Source organism: Aspergillus steynii (genome assembly GCF_002849105.1).
Source record: "Aspergillus steynii IBT 23096 chromosome Unknown P170scaffold_4, whole genome shotgun sequence".
NCBI lineage: Eukaryota > Fungi > Ascomycota > Eurotiomycetes > Eurotiales > Aspergillaceae > Aspergillus > Aspergillus steynii.
Window position 1 is genome coordinate 524,280 of NW_020194401.1, and position 17,592 is coordinate 541,871.

The 17,592-nt window shown below is 41.1% G+C and overlaps 2 protein-coding genes across 2 annotated transcripts; both read right to left on the bottom strand.

Annotated features, from left to right (window-relative positions):
- Nucleotides 1-5,220: 5,220 nt before the first annotated feature.
- On the bottom strand, nt 5,221-6,349 carry P170DRAFT_358803 (uncharacterized protein; the record flags this gene model as incomplete). Its single annotated transcript, XM_024844314.1, has 2 exons — nt 5,221-6,019; nt 6,075-6,349. 2 exons carry the CDS (start codon nt 6,347-6,349, stop codon nt 5,221-5,223), a joined length of 1,074 nt encoding a protein of 357 aa, XP_024704079.1.
- A 6,185-nt stretch (nt 6,350-12,534) lies between these two features.
- Nucleotides 12,535-12,909, bottom strand: P170DRAFT_475114 (uncharacterized protein; the record flags this gene model as incomplete). The annotated part of the gene is made up of 2 exons (XM_024853224.1): nt 12,535-12,698; nt 12,780-12,909. The coding sequence occupies 2 exons, from the start codon at nt 12,907-12,909 to the stop codon at nt 12,535-12,537; spliced, it is 294 nt and encodes a 97-aa protein (XP_024704080.1).
- Between the last annotated feature and the right edge of the window lie 4,683 nt (nt 12,910-17,592).

The window sequence follows — 17,592 nt, forward strand, 5'->3', positions numbered from 1 at the left end:
AAGAAATACCTTTCCTAGCTCTGTCAACTCTTGCAGCCGAGATATAATGAGAATAGAGCCATAGTCAGCTTGAAAGAAGAATTCAAGAAGATCATATACTTTACTAATAGGGCCATTAAAAGGGGAGTAGTAGTCAATATTGTCGAGAACAATCAGCCAGCGTGAGTTTCCCTCTATAGCTAGCCACTTTAACAGTTCTCTTGCTTGTTGCTTCACCTCCTCGTCATTAATTGCCCTATCACCACACGACTGCCCCGGCAATCGGGGCAGGATAGAGCTTAAAGATTGTAATAGCATGCCTTGATCCTTATTACTCAGCCAGAAGATAGCAGTAAAATCGTCTTTATAGTCTCGTGCAAAACGAATCACTAGTTGTGTCTTTCCTATCCTTCCAAGCCCATAAATAATTACAACCTTTCATAACTGGGTATCCGTGGGCCGTAAATACTGCCAGAGTTGGTCTAGTTCGTCTTGCTGTCCTACAAAATTCTTAATCACTAGCATATCTGTCAGGTCCAAAGGGACATCAAAGCGGTGAACTATATATATGAACTAATATTTAGCAATTAATTCGAATTATTAAAGGAATATAATTCACATCCTTTTACTAGAGTCTGTGAGTGTGTTTCTTGCAGTTAGTGTATAGTTGATCTGATCGATTGCAACCACCAAGAGAAGCTCTTTCGTATAGGCTGCCGCCGCCGCCGCCGCATGCCCTTGCCATTCTTTATTCTTGTGTGAGTTAGCGTAGTCGTAGATGCCCCGAATAACTAGACACAGAAAGTTGTTCATTAGTCCTGCCGCTTCCATTTCCAAACAATATATACCTAAATCTTGAGCCAGCTAATCTCGCTGCCTGCCATCTTTTATAACTCAATTTGCTGATCTAATAAGTCTGTAATAAATTACTGGTTCTTGGTACTCTTGTGGGGTTCGTGAAACTAATCTAGATCAATTGTAATTAATACAGGTATCAGATATGATATAATCATATTCTGCTTGGAATAGACAGTCCTCTTGCGTTGGTCGCGTGAATCTAATAGCTTTGTGGGGTGATAGTTTAGCTTCCAGGTTGGAAATTAATCCGACAACCTGGCTGTCTTCCGTGAAGTAATGCGCCTGGAGATTCGCGAGAGCGGTTAACAGAACCTTAGGAGGTCGATTAAGCATTCCTGTTTGCTTAAATTGGCCATTACTCAGTGCTTTACCTAAATTGTACTGGATCACGCCTCCAAAAGTGTCTGTTGGTTGGCTCACTATAATATTCCCGAGTCGGATATCTGCATTGCTGCTTGGTACTCCGCCGCCGATACTAATCATCAAGCTGAAGCGGATAGCGTGGAAACTAGAGAGCAACTGCATCCCAACCGTTGCGGCGGATGTAGTTCCATATACGCCAGTCGGTAAGGTAGTAATAATAATATTATATTCTCCGATGTTCCCAAAAATATATACATTTTGGTCCATCGGCAGGTAAGGTAAAGGCGGATGTATTTTGTCCAGTATTAGCTTTGCAGCCGCTGTCTCCACTGGCAAGGCGTAAATCTATCTGACTGTATAATCGTCGTGGGATCAAGTCCTGGTATCCATAGTGGATTAACTTCCTTATGATTGGATTGTGCTTTATGATTTCTGACCTGTCAGTTTGTGTGGAACGTGAGAGAAAGAATACTAATGTCATGGGAATGAGGTCGGGAGTTTGTCAGAGAAAGCGGGGTTGAGCTGAACCTACACACCCGGCCAGTTAAGGGGTGCACGTGCCCCTAGAATCATACCATGGAAGACCAAGAGTAGCCGTGGTTGCGTCCGCCCACCCGTGGCGTACGGTCCTGCTGGCATTTAACTTCAAAACTGGGTCAGTTCAAGCCGGTTCGGTCCGCCCCTACGGCCTACCAATCTGCTTATACAAAATCAGCTTGATCGTAGATAGCTCTCAAATAATATCAACTGCCTTGGCAATACATGACTTCGCTTGGAAATGTTACCTCCCAGGCACCAATCACCTTGCAAAGAATCCTCTGGAATCATATAGAATTTATCGGCGCAGGTAATATCGGATCTATTGTCGGCCCGTATACCCAGGGGCTAATCCACTGTGGGGCCTGGAATAAGTCCATATTACACGATCATTCAGACAACCACTCCGCTTCATTTAAAGTACTATGGCACCAAACCTCAAACCCCCACAGCTCGAGCTCATTCATCATATGATCAAGAGTAACTCATTAATAATATCTGAGATGGCCCATGCAGCTGACTGCAGCAAGTAATCTATAGTATATATTCGCTCCAACCTCAAAGTATTCGGGAAGGTTAGGGCGCCGCGAAATAGTGTTAGACGCCCGCGAACCATCACGCCGCCTATGCTCGAAGCTCTTCGTGAACATTTAACAGAGAAGCCGACCTTATACTAAGACAAGATAGCCCTCTTTCTATAGGACAAATTTAGAAAGCATGTAACAATTCAAAGCATTAGCAGGGCGCTTACTTCAGTTGGATGGTCGAAAAAAGCAGCTCGCCAGATTGCAAAGGAACAAAATACAGATTTGCAGGACTTCTACTTCTATAATCTATCTTCTTTCAAGTCCTACCAATTAATCTTCGTGGATGAGTCCGGCTATAACAAAAGGATTAGGTTTCGATGAACTGGTTAGTCACCTCTAGGTATGACACTAGTTCAGATTTCCAAATTTTACCAGGATAGATATTATTAAATACTTCCTGCGTATACTTAAGATGGACTGGTCCTGTGTCAAGTATTCCAGGGTGCTACTAATGCTGATGTTTTTAAAGACTTTATCAAGTAACTCCTTTAGCACTGTAACAGATGGCCAAAACCAAAGTCTGTTCTTGTTATAGATAATGCTTCATTTCATCGTACCGGAAACATCCAGCGAATGTGTGTAGATACTGGCGTTAAGCTAATATATCTCCCTCCTTATTTACCGGATTTGAACTCCATTAAAGAGTTCTTCTCTGAGCTAAAACAATTTACTAAGCGCAAGTAGAATGAGTATAAAATAAATCTAAACCAAGGGTTTAATGCATTTCTCAAATGGTGCGTTGAAGTGGTTGGTTTAAGGGTTTCGAGCGCGGAGGGCCATTTCCGAAATATAGGTCTATTAATTAATGAATTTTGATTCTCAAGCCGCGACATGAAAGGCATTTCAGATTATATAGGCGCCTAAAAGAACCCATTAGGTTAATTAATGTCTAAATTATATATCCGGTTCACTTGTCACGCATCCGTTGTATTTTTCTGCCTAGTACCTAATATCCTTGACAAAACGCCAAGTAATACCTCACTTGACACCACATGTCTTGAAGTAATTAGGATCTTTGTCTTTATTAATCTGCACCAAGTCTAGTCTATCATCTAGAGCTATATCGCACGCTTTTCTGACCTCAGCCTTTAATATCTTATCACCTAAATGTGACTGTTGCCAACTACTGTATTCTCTTACAGTAATATTAAGAAGGCCGGGAATATAGATAGCAGGAACCTCGACTGAAGAGGCAGTAGTGTCCTCTGGAAATATGGATGCTGACCAGCCCGATGCTTACGGGGATTGTGTGGGAAGCACATTTATGATATTAATCGGAGGATAGCTTGCTTCGGCAGTAGATCGACTATTGGCCCGCGGTCTATTGAGCTGTTGTCTCTCTGCTCTATAGATTTACTCACAAATTATCCTAGGCACATCTTCATGTGACTGTAAAATCCCACCGTTTTGCATGTATTTCACTAAGCTCCCCAGCTGATGCCGGTAGACTTTATAGTGTTTTTTCCCATAAGGATCCTGCTAATAGTGCAGGCCTAGTTTACAAGGCCCAGGACAGCGCATCAAAGTATATACTTCTTTCCAGGCAGGCGGTTCTCCGGAAGCTGCTTCCTCAGTATAGATCTGTCAGTCTCGCTCTTGAAGTATTTGCTTGGTAGCAGACGAAGTGCCTTGTTTATCAGTAGTTCTGCTGCTTATGTTTGAGCTAGAGGTGTTCTCTATATAGTTATATGAGATAACTAGCCTCAGTTTCTTGCCAGCAAGAAAAAGATCACCCTAATCTAAAGCTGTTTTTCTATAGAGGTCTAATTAATGTCGGTTCCATTAAATCTCAGAGTCAAGCCCTTCTGCCGAGTGGTAGATATAACAACAGACGTGTCATCTGATTCAAGTTTTTAATACGGATATTTTTGTAGAAGTAGCTCCCTTAGTTTTAGTTGCAAAAAAAGCCTCTAGTGATATCGAGGGGCTAGAACCAGATCTTGTTCTGTATCTTTCGCCACCGTTCTGTTATTCAGAGTAATCTTCCACTCGATCAAATAGTGGATATAAGTTGGTGGATCCTCGTCGTATGTTCGACTTTCCTCCCAATCACCGTACTGGAGTAAAGGAACACTATTCTTTTGTGAAGCAGGTTATTTAGGAGAGGCGTAACCAACAGGGGAGACAGGATTGATGTTTATGTAGCTTATGTCGGACGGGGAGGCGGTTGACCAACGGAAGTTGCCAGGTGTTGGTGCATATTATGATGTATTGACCCATGGGTCAAGATGTTGAACGCCATAACCATCATGGCTAATGAGGGAACTGGCAGTCATTTTCTTGGGCCTACGGTAATGACAGACTAAAGGTAAATAATAATTAGTTGAGGCTTACACCATTCAGTGCCGTTGAGGGTATTGTTCGCCTGCAAACAACTGTTAATAGGTCAGGATGGTTGTCGGTCGCTAATACCACTTGTTGAGGTTCTCTGGGTTAAAGAGACACCTCGCAAGTGATGACTAGCACACACTGTCTAAAGGAAGAGGAGTGGGAAATAGATGCCTCCTAGCAGACTATCAAGTTACTTGCGCAAGGTGGCCTTTCCTTACATGACTTGTAGAGACCCACCATGGAATTCCATGGAATCCCATGGGCTTTCCTTTCATACACGTAATGTTCTATATTACTGTAACATACATGACGCATCTTACTGAGCCCCTTAGTTTGATGCAGCCCGCTCAATAAATGATCTGCACTAAAGTCTTGGCGGTGGGGCCGGGAAAGAGTTTCTCTGTGTGTATCGGTCAAGCCGATTTCGAGAATGACTGTATGTCCTGCATAATCTAGTTTATGTCGTGATTAATTTACCTAGTAAGTCATGAAATCCAAGAGCGGTTGATTCCGACATCACTGGCAGCAACTATCTTAAATATCCAAAGATCTCCGAGCAGACTATTTAAGACGAGGAACAGACCCGTGCTTTTGCCTCGTACAATCCCCCAGGCCGACGATTTATTGTAAGCTCGTCAAGGATGCCAATGTCCCGAATAACTTTCAAACTGTTGAATATGGACTGTGCATTCGCCATGGATAAAAAGATTCTATCCTTATTGATCTTCTCGTGGAGCAGCCACATATCTTCTAGGTGAAGATAGCATAAAAAGGCCGCGTGTTTTCGGATAAAATCCTCCAAGTTCTCTAAGGATAGCCAGCAACTTGCCAGCTCGAATTGCTGAAGAGATGGGAGAGAAACTCGGCTCAGAAACTCCAATATAATAGGACTATTAGTGGCTTTAAGCTCTTTAACATGGCTAAGTGCGTGACCCGCCCAATCCAGTAGCAGCGGGTCGGCTGGCTCAAGACGAGAATAAAACCCAGATATCGTAAATATCCTTACTGTCACGCCATCTAATTTGGCCACTGTCATAGCTGCTGTCATTTTCACTAAGTATTTAGTAAGGGCGTGTATGCAGTCTAAGAAGACGCGACCCGCAAACCAGTGAAAGGGTGACTGAACACCATCTACGAAGACCATTTCCACTGCCTCCAGGCTTTTAAAGCGAGGAATAGAAGTTATAAGGGCCTCAGTGTCTTGAGCCTTCTCTTGGACCAGGTGCTGTTCCCGCGCCTGAGCACTAAAATAGTGAAAGATGCCCAAGTATAAGACTTTTTTCCCCCCCAAAGTCCAGAAGCATTCGTTCTGATCACGTTGATACTTAGTTAGCGTATAGATCTGAGACCGAAAATACTTATAGCTTTCGATACCTAAGAGTACCATTGGCAAGTTTTCTATAAAAAAGTTAATAGTACTTATGAGGGTCAATTCTCTCAGTAACCTCATAAATAATCTCGCGGACGTGTAGTGCTATCCGAGAGTGTGATATTTGCAGTAAGCGGTCCAATCCTGTCGTCAAGAAGGCTATCTTTAGCTTCCGGAATATGTGGCAGGCACACAAGTGGCGTAGTGTTCGGTTTGCTGAGGAGAGTAACAACAAAGAATTACCTTCTTTAGTATATCTGATAATATACAGCAGCAGTTCAGGTGGGAGATCACAAAATCCAACTTGATTCTGGGCATCATTCATTTTGTGAAGTATTCTTTGTTTGTTATTAAAGGTGGTTTGTCTCACTTTGTGAATTTAAAGACGTCTTTACTGAGGTCAACATCATCTTACCCACTTGATTGTAAATATATTACCTTACAGTATATCTATATTAAAATACACAAGGCTTAGGACCTGAGACCTCCAAGCCAAGATTGAACTGATAGAAAATGCGAAAGCCAAGTAACATCCATAGAGTATAAGAAAAAAGCCCGCATGACAATACGGAGTGGGCCGAGTAGAGGCGATACAAATATTTCGAATCAAGCAGTTTAGGGCCAAACATCAATCTAAGAACCACCGATTATATGACTGAACAAAATCTTTAAGAACGGTCGCAAATTAAATTCTTTACAATTCGGAGACAGGATGATGTAAAACATGCTCGTACCGTGCAATTTATGTGACCCACCACAAAAAATACAGTCAAGATTATAATTCCCCTTGTAATTAATGCTATCCTTTGTTCATGTGCCAAGGAAGGATTTAATAATATAAGACCCACTGGGGAATATTACACACAGCCCCATCCTAAGACATACCTTTCTCCGCACTTGAAAATAAATTAAAAAATTATAATTCACCTTATTCACTAACCCACTATCTCTTGTATAGTCACAAGATAAGAGGTAGGCCTCGCGATGTGTTTTGGCCGTAATTTATCCTGTTGTTCATCCCTTGGTCAAAAAATGGATTGTTTTTATGATCGAAATACATAACCCACCAAAGTAACACTGTAGTGATATTCTAATTTTAGTGGCCATTATGCCGTCAGAAACAGGTAAAAATCCAACTGACAGACTTTCTAATGTCCATGTAATCCGCTCTTAGTATGTGTCGTGTGGTCTGGACTTGTGATTTTGCGCCGGAGGATTATCATAGACCCGATTCCTTTCTCGGTGCATTGCTCGATTGGCTGAAGAGAGTTGTAATTATAACAGCAATTCAAGTGAAGATTATAGAAACCGGCTTGATACAGGGAATTTTCTATGTTGTAAAGTGATTTTTTTTCTGAAGGTGCGGGATATTGCAGGGTTATCTTTATTATTGAGTTTATGACTCGCATGACTTGTTTGGAGAACCGACGCAATATGTTGCTGGAAAGCTTACTTTGGTTTGTTATCTAGACATTAGTGCTGTATATTCTATCGCCTGCATGGCCCACTATATAAATTACAGAATGTTTAAATCCATCTGTATTCTATACTATCCTGTGTTCCTGATCCCAGAAAAGATCAACAACTTGACCCACTGGTGATTACAGCTTGGTCCCGCTTTGGGAAGAGCACCAAACAGCCCATTTAAAAGATAAATCGAAGGAGCTGTAATATATCTTCTTTCTGATTTATTTACCACAATAGCATGTTGAATTGTAATAAATCTCTATACGGCCACTGGATTAAAGTCACGACTCACGTTATGTTGCTGTTGTAATCTATCTTGTACTGAGCCTTCAAGCACGAAAAAAAATTGCTCTAATGCATAAAATACCTGACCCACTGACCAGAGTAACAATATATCCTTGTCTTGAGCGCCTGTTATACCATCCAGAATCAGAGATCACAGATAAAAGTCGGTAAAAATCCAAGTGAGGGACCTGATTTGAATTAACTTTGTTATAATGATGTAATGAGATTGATCTTTAAAGATGTATTGTTCCTAATGGCAACCTAATTCATTTTTAGAACGTATTTTGAGGTCAGGGCTTGAGAGTGTGTGCCAGGATATTGTCATATGCCCATCTTTCCTACATGCGTTTCCTTGCGTATAAATACTATGCGTGAAGTAGCAAGGATCGCTAAAACAGGGCATACTGAAGCGCTATTTTTAATTATGGCAGAGTCCAAAGTCCTTGCTTCCCTAATTAACTTGCATCCCACCACTCTTCCTAAGACTCCGCCTGAGAGTATGGAAGAGCCGGTCGCGAGAGGGTCATGTTTTGTCCAATATGGCCACCCATACAAAATATATGAACGTTTCTTCGTTGGGCTGGAGCCCTAGTGGGGTGGAATTCATGCTATTGAGTTTACGGAAAACTTTCCGGTAGCATATATCAGAAAGTTTACAATAAACAATACAGAGAAAAAGATGGACTAGTTAAAGGCTACTTAGTATTACAACCTGGTCAACCTTAAAGAGGCCTTTGTGACTAATAGCTCTATTTTTTTTGTTTATAAGCACTAGGGTATCTCCCTGGAGGAAATTTACTAACTATAGCCAGTATTCAGACTGGGCGAAGTTAAAGTGGCCACGCTTTATAATAAAATAAGACTTTAGGAGATCCTGTTCAGGGCAAGTAGTTAACTTTATATCAGGTTTTAAATAGCTTAAGATACATCCATGATAAGCTTGGTATTAGCTATGGAGACCTGTGTCTGGAATATATTTTTATTATGGAGAATGGAGACGTTAAGATCGGTCAGTATACCTGCTAACCGGACCACTTCCAGATGGCTGACTGTGGCTAGGGAATGTTGGCGAGAGTATGATCCGTGCGTTAAACCCACGCAGGAAGGCCCAGGATCTGCAGGCAGTCTGCGGTATAATATAAAACCTGCTTTGCCTGGATAAGGCTGAAGAATCGGGTGGGATTGTAAGGCTGCTCGTAGGAGACTTTACTAGTGCTTTATACTTAATAATAATAGAGGAACTTCTCCAAGTATGTGTCAGATAGAATAAATACTTCTGATTAAGGTCTAGCAAACTAACACTATCTAGCATCCATTTCTTAGAATCAAGTTTAGAAGCTGGTGTCTTCGACCGATTAATGTTATATGCACGATTATACAGAAAGCATAATTGGGGCGCTAAAAAAGGAGGCGTAAAATATTATATTAAGCTAAGGTAATAATAACATTTATTTTATTACTTTATTAATATTCTCGGACTATATTACCAATGGCCCCTTTCAAACAGCCATTTTGTACCGTAACTTCCATGCGCTAGCCATATTATAAAAGCCCAAGATCTGCTAGTTGGGCTGCCTGCTGCATTGAATCATGTCGTTGGCTAAGAGGTTAAGCTGGTTAAATATTTACAATACATTAATTGCCAAATCCTATACCATACGGGCGATCTGTTGAGTTTACTCCCTCTTACACTATATATTTCATATGGCTCAGGAATAAAAGCCTTTACCCCTTCTACATGTTTGGCAGCTTTGGTACGTTCTTGTCATATTGCTTTCTAAGAAAATACAAGCCCTATTAGATGCTCCACAGTCGGATGCATATCTCTAACCAGCTCATACTATAACCAACTTTACTGTGGATACGGAATACATTCATATGTATTTAGAGCTGGATAATATCTACTGGGCGTATAATTTCTTAGCAAGCTTTGTTAGCTAGACTTTTCTGGCTAGCTATCTTGTGGTTCCCAGTATATTTATCTCTCTTCAGAATTCCGAGTCACTTCAAAAGGAGCTTAATTATAGCTCGAAGAATGGTATTTTAAGTACTGTGTAGAATCCGCCGCTGGTAGCTATTATATGCATATTTCTCGGGGTTGGTGCATTTACTATGCTGGCTCTATTTTATAGGTGGAGACATAATTATATATGGGTCACTAATCGACTTTTTTTGTAAGTCTGGTGTTATTTAGTATACTTCTCTCGTGGACGCCGTAACATGCTAACCGTAAAAGGCCGATATATTTTAATGCCTGTGCTGGGCTTCTCACTACTCTTATTAATATTTATACATCCAGGGAGGGCAATTGGTCAATTATAGCCCTTCTGATAGTTATTGCTACTGGGTTATCTGCTATCATCTTACTAGGATTAACCAGGTTCTACAAATTTTAAAAGCTCAAGATAGTTCAGCAGGAGCACGAACAGTAAACTAATATCAGATAGGAAAGAGTGCTTCCCTAACTGCTATACAGGAGTATACGTGAACCCGGGCCTCGCCGGTTAAATAAGAACTATCTTACTATAATAATATAATGGAGAAGCAGCAGGAGTGGTTTGCTAGCATAAAGTAAAAGGCTAGACTTACTACACCTGTTAACAGTGTATTTCCAAAATGATATCAAGGACTCTGGCTATAATACCAAAAGAAAATCTGAGATATTAGTTACAAAAATATTAGTACCCGGGATTTCTATGCATGTACTATATCTAGCTGCGAAATAGCCCACGAATTCTAAATCCCTGCTATGAAAGAGCCCGAAGTCATAAATCTAAGCATTCAGGCTCCGCTAAAATAGTTATATTTTATTTACTCGGGAGATTAACAAGTGGCGGGCTTTGTCCTTTTTAGATAGCCTTGTTTCTGTAATTTTGGTTGTTACACGATTACTCCTCCTTATTTTTACTTCGCATGAACTGCCTGCGACCGATGGGATGTGGATGTGGAGGGCTGATGAGTTAATAACCCTTGTTTTGTAGAGTAGTTAATCCTCTTATCTGGTTCTCGGCAGGAGACGCCGAGATTATGGCAAAGGTAAGTAATTACTTCTATGTCTCTTTTTCTTTATTACTTCTTTATGGCAGGCTCCTGGCGCCTTTCAGTATTGCTGGTGCGAAAAATTCTGAAGGCCTTGTCATCTTTAGTAGGCAAGGCAAATGAATGTGGCCTGATGGTAAGAACACAATTTCAATTTGTTTTAACACGTACATAATAGACACTGGCAAAAAAGGAAATAAATATATAAAGGAAAATAAAAGCAGAAAATAAAAAACCCCAAGCCGCAAAGACAACGCAGTGAGGTATTACTGTTGATTTTTAACTGCCTTTGAGATAGCACCAGTCCGACAATGCTCATAGCTTAAGAATAAACTAGTAAACTTAAGCCTGTTGCTGCCTTGCTGGATAACACTTCGCGCTTATTATAATTAGCGAGTGCCTGCTCTCTAACATAATAAGACAGTAATAAGACAGTAATTATCTGCGACATCTCCTGATTAAGCCAAGCAAGAACGCGACATAATACAGGCAATTAAATCACTAAAACAATAAATCATGAAGCTGATAAACCATTATTAAAAACTAACTAGCTTAGCGGCTTCTCTTCTTATACTAACTGTGTAAAGTGATACAGTATTTATGTCCCTTGTCCTGCTGTTAGATCTTAAGTCACTAGAGCTTTTTCTCTAAGGAATATATTTCTGCGTCTGGGGTGCTCGTCGGTAGTTAGGATTCTTTTCTCCTATAACGTCTTTGTGGACGATCGAGGCTTAATATAAATAAGTCAGAATCTATGTCGCTGTCTATTCGTTCCATGTTGACCGGCCAAGTACCGCGTCTGTACCTGCCGGAAGGTTTTTTCCGCTGGGAAGTACGGGTTCGGCGCCTTGGAGCATCATCAGACAAGCTATTATTAGTCTTATCAGAACTGCTCTGGTCCCAGTATTCCTCAATATTATGCCCCTAAAAAGCATTTTCTAGCTCTTTAGCTTTCAGATAAATCATCCGATCTTTATTAAAACTGTTGCCGTTGGTAATGCGCCGAATAAAACCACAATATTCTAATGTGATATTACCATCATTCCATTTCACCAAGGCCCTGGTGTAAGGATAGGCTGCATAGTGCCTGGGCTAAATGAGTGCTAAAGTATTTATATTTGCCTTGTTATCGTCCTTGACTTTCCACCTAACCCTGATGATATCAGTCACATCATTGCGATTATATTCCCATGTTTCTTAAGGGATCCCATTCTTTTCGCCCGGGATCTTTGCATTCCCGCGGGTGGTAGATAGAACCAGTTCAGCTATCCGCGTGTTATACAGCTCAGACGACCCTGCGCAGACTCAATAGATTAGTTTCTTTTTAGAACTATACTAAACAAAGATTTGGGTTCCTGTGCCGATAGGCTACTAATATAGGATCTTGCCCCGTGACAGAGCGCTATATTTCTTGCGTATCCTGGACTCCAACCCGTCAATCTCCTCTAATTTATTAAGATCCGATTCCTCTGACTCGGAAGCTTTTTTATATAATATAGCTGAATCTGCATTGCTAATATTAGCAGCCTCTTCTATATCGGCCGGTCAGTCTCCACACTCTTTCGTCGCAATATCTAGCAAGAAGTTCTAATCCTCTGGCAGTCCATGTTCACGGTTGATTAGACGAATGGTTTAATATATTCGGTCAAATGCTTCTCACCCCTTCTGCGGGTCGCTTTGGGCATGTTTTGACTTTATAATCCCAGACTATGTATCATATTAAACCTGATACTTATTCTCTGGCAGAAGCTTATCCTTCGAAGAAAGGCCACGGTCTTTGTAGGCATCTTGGATTGCCTTATTGGCGTTTTTAAATATCTCCTCGATCTTTGATAGGTCGGGATCCTTTGACTGTAGGGCATCCTTGATCTCCTGTCCTTTCTCTTTGACAAAGTCCTAAATGATTAGCTGTGCCCATCCGTCAAGCTTCTGCTTTCAATGGTATCGCTTTCGTGGCTTCGAACTTTCGTTATCGGTCTTTCCGAAATCGGAGTCGTCTTGCTGTAGTTTATCCCAGTCCATATCCTGATTGCTGTTATTGTTATTTTTGCCTTGCTCCTTGCGGTTTTTCTTTGTCTTCTTTCTTTTAGGCATAGTCTAATTTCCAGTTAGTAATTGAACATAATTGATATTGAGGCGGCCTAATAAGCATATAAATGATCTGGTCTCTGCTTTCTATCCTTGATATCCTTGGCTTGGAAGTTATTATCTCTCTTTTTGGCGACACTGGGCAGTTGCAATATCTGGGTTCCTTGCCTTTATATACAAGTTACGGGGTAAGTCACAGCTCGGCACTAAATGGCCTCCTGCGAAGTTGAATACGATTGACATACCTGGCCTTGGCGTCAACATTTACAAAAATGTATGAGGGCCGCACCAAGCTGGTCTGGCCTGTCCGGAACCATGATGATTAAACAAAATTACGGGGCCAAGATAGGGCCTCATCCTGCCGCTCAGATAGATTACAACTAATTTAGCTTATTTTCATGGCTTGGACCATTCAATTAGATTAATACAGGTGTGTTCTTGGTTGCGTAAATTTGAAATACACTAACGTAATCGGGCAACGAACCGCCGGGTCAGCGAAACGCCGTTTCCCTATATAACTTAGTTGAAATCTATTACCTCCTAAGAGGTACATAATATTAGTGGCAGACCACCTGACCACCCACTGGCGAAATGCTGTATGTAACTAGATTAAAAAAAGTTATGTGAAAAATTTCAATGATCTCACTCTAAAATACAGTGTAGTTATTAGGCTTTAGCGTACTGCGGCGAGTTATATTATATAAAGTGTAATATTTGGAACTCTGTATTTTCCCCTCTTTATTTATTTTAGGTAATCGATATTTCTTCCATTTAATAGAAGTGGCCAGTTAAGCTAATATATCTATTGGTTAAGTTTTAACTTCTATAGTGGCAGTTATGCAGGGAAAAGGAGGCTTGTTTTCTGGGTACGTTCATGCAGTCCAAAATACGTTGGTTGAGCAAAAATACATCCACAGTTCAAGACCAACTTCGGCATTGCTCAGCTAAGTCTGGTTTCAACGTGGTAATTGAAGCCACGGACGATTTTTTGGTCAGCCCTCTCACCCCAAAAAGAGAAAAAAAAAAAAAAAAAAACATCCCAGCGAGACGTCGGCACCAGTATCGGTTTGTCATGCGGTCCCGGTCTTTAGAATTAGGTCGTATAGTTCCTTGGCAGGTGCCATAGGAATATACATACTATCCAACTCCTCTCCTTCCATCCCCATAGCCTTGCCGATCTGCTTACACCAGCCGCCGTCCAATATTGCAGTGTGCCGAGGTCTGTTGTTCTGCGACTAAGTTATCAGAGGCAAAGATGTTGAACGGTTAGTATGTTTTTTAAGGTGCTAGGAGACGGGTACTTCTGGAAAGTTCAATCTCTCGAATATAATCAATTTTCATTTAGATAAAGCTTTATCTCTATGCATTAGGAGAAAGTGCCTTGCAACCACCAAAACGTAAGAAGGTGCATGCGGTGGATATAACCCTACTTCCAGAATCAGTGTTACCATCTACACGCACTCTAACCTGATGCCAAAGATACCTTAGGTCACCTTTACTAGCAGTCTACCTATATCACTGTCATACAATTCTTTCGTCAAAGACCAATGATATTCGCACTTTCCCGAGTGGTGTGCAAAGATTTGTTCGGCTGGAAAGCCTTCGCATTGGTGAGTGCATTTGGGTTTTCAAAGGTTGCATATTAATCAAGGGACCTTATGGGCTCGCTTGTGTCATGACCTTGGGAAATCTTTAGTAAATCCCGCATCAGAGGGCAACTATTTCCAAAACATATGTTACCTAGAACCTAGAGTTGTCAGCGTAAAAAAACAGCGTTTGCATCTTGCAAATTCTCCTGCGATTAGAGATCTTAAGGTTTCCCTAGATGAGGTCGCCAGGCTTAAGGATCCCTGCCTAACCAGTCACCATCGAAAATAATAGAGTTCTTGATAGAAAAACAAGTATGAGCTTGCATACTCTACTAAACATACTTGACTACCCTGTGACAACCTCAGGAATGAAGAAATGATCTTTATTGTAGGCTAATTACAAGACACTAGGTTAGAGAAAGAAGAAGAAGAAAACAGCGATATACTGTATGAAGCAGTGAACAAATTTATTGTGTGGAACAAACGAATCAAACAGCGCAAATTACACAAACACCCTGATATATGGCACTGCTGTACACTCAGGACACTCAGGAGTCAGGACGCTCAGGACATCACACACCCTAGTAACACAATTGCCCACCTGCTGAACATGATTGCTCACAGAAATATCGAGTTGTTAACACTCACATACTATTGCTCTTCCATAAGCAAAATAGCATTGAATAGTTGACAGCGTGAAATCCGAAAACTAAAAGGTCCGGAAATGGAAGGTCGTTACTGACGTCGAGTTTGACTTTGAATCCGTGAGGAATGCCTTGGTGGTAATGGCTCAGCAAAGAGGGGCCACCTGTGATATGGATATTATGATAGGCTTCTATGATATGGAGGGAAACGTAGCACATCCACAGAGCGCATTGGAGTAGGAGGGTGGTGGAGTGCATCCAATAAACTTATGCTAGGTTTTTGTTATTGGCTATGTAGGTACCTCGGATGCGAATAAAACTCTCATTTGGAACCTCTAGGCTGCTATTCTAGGTGGAGGATTCATGGTGAGCCCTGCCCTTCCCTGAAAGTGCCACCGTATCTGCAGGACGTATATAGTAGATAAGAGGCCATGGGTAGTAATGGTTCCATTGAATATAGAATCGCTGCTATCTTTCCGTAAGAAGACTCTACGAGATCATGATATACAACAGTTCATGCAGGTATGCAGATATCCAAAAGCGCATGGCAAATCTATCTCATTTGTTTATAGTTGAAACTCTCGTTGTATTGTTACGGTTTTAGCAGTGCCTAACTTTATACTAAATACAACTATTACCTAGTCAATCCTCTATAATTTCCATTTATCCAGCAAAAAGACAGAAGAGACTACTGATTAAGCGTCTGCTATAACAGACGCAGATAATCTCGGATAAAGGATTCGTATAACTAATCTAAGGCACCATTACTTCATTTTAAAAATAACTTTAAATAGCAAACATGAAAGACATTAAACCAGCCCTAACCTCGTAACAATAGTAACTCAACATAAATAAAGCTAGTCTCATCAAACCCCATTGGTAAAATCCAGAAAGGACAATGTACTAGAAAGAAACGGACATTCTTAAAAGCCAGCTTGAGCCGAGCCCAGTAAGTACATAACATTGGCCTTCATTAGCTTATCCTTTACTAAAAGTAATTATCATATAGTTCCTGGCAGCGGCTTCGTTGCAGTACCAAAGTTGGCCTTATATCAATTAGAATAACAGCCACGTTCCTTTAAACACAAGTCGCTACACGCGCTATTCACTGGCAGTACTCGTTCGCAAAATTCACTACTGCCCTTCACTAATATGGCCTCAGGTAGGTCTCTTCCTCTTCTCTTCCTCTTCTCTTTCTCTCCTCTCTTTCTCTCCTCTCTTTCTCTCTTCTCTTTCTCTCTTCAACCTCTCGTAGAAATCATTTGAACGCCTACTATTATGGCTCAGGTAAGTACCCCCTCTCTTCTCGACATGGCACTTCGGTGCTATTTTGATAGTTTACTTTTCCGGCCTATAATAGGCATGGGTGTGGCCCAGCTGCTCTCCGACATGTACCCTCTCCAGAATGACTAGTTACGATGCCTACTGAGGGTACTTTACGACTTCAACTTTGATAAAAATGGAGCTAGCTTCCCTCCAGGAGTCCGCCCTCGGTGTTTGGCCTTTCTCGCATACTGGACTGGAACCATAAAGCATGTGTTAGAGGCGCGGCAAGACGGTACTGACTAGTGGGCTGTCTCCGGGGTGAAAGCTCCCAGAATAAAAGGCCTGTTTACGGCGCGGGCAACACCCCTCTTCCTCTGTTGTGTCTGGCAAAGGTGGCCGAGCATTCTCTATTGCTCTGGTTATTTCTCCAATCAGCTCGGTAGTTTGTATATTTTTTTCTATTCTGCTAGTACAAGGTGAAACTTATTGTGCTACCAGATGATAATTATATATGAAATAGGATCGCTATTTAGCTTTTATGGAGAAAAGAAGATATACTAAAGTATTTATTATAAGTAAGTGAAGAGAATTGGAAGCTGGATTATTCTAGCCATGATATATAATATTGTTGCTTAGCATGAAATAGCAGATGTACTGTATTACTAGTATCTCTACTAATGGGGGGCATGGTTGATTAGTCAGTTAAATAACATATTTCACCGGTGAGCAGGCCACCCCCTGCGAGCGGGCCACCTCATCAAATTTCTACGCGTTTTACTATTTTAACTAATTCAACCACCAACCATACCTCCAAAAGCGCGTTAAAAATCAAAAGTTTCAGCTGAACAGGAGGGCAGGATCATACTTGCTATCTCTGCTTTAGAAAAACAGGAAATTTGCAATATTCGCGAAGCGGCACGCGTCTATAATATTTCTCGCACAACTCTCTAGCGACGACTGAATGGGATAGTTTCACGCGCAGAAACATACGCTAATAATTATAAATTAACTCAAAATGAAAAGGAATCGCTTGTACAATAGATTTTATCATTAGATCAACGTGGAGCGCCTCCCCGACCGTCTCATATACGAGAAATGGCCAATATTCTTCTTGCTGCGCGCGATATAACGCCTATCCAGACAGTTGGAGAGAACTGGGTTTCTAAGTTTATTAAACGACGAAATGAACT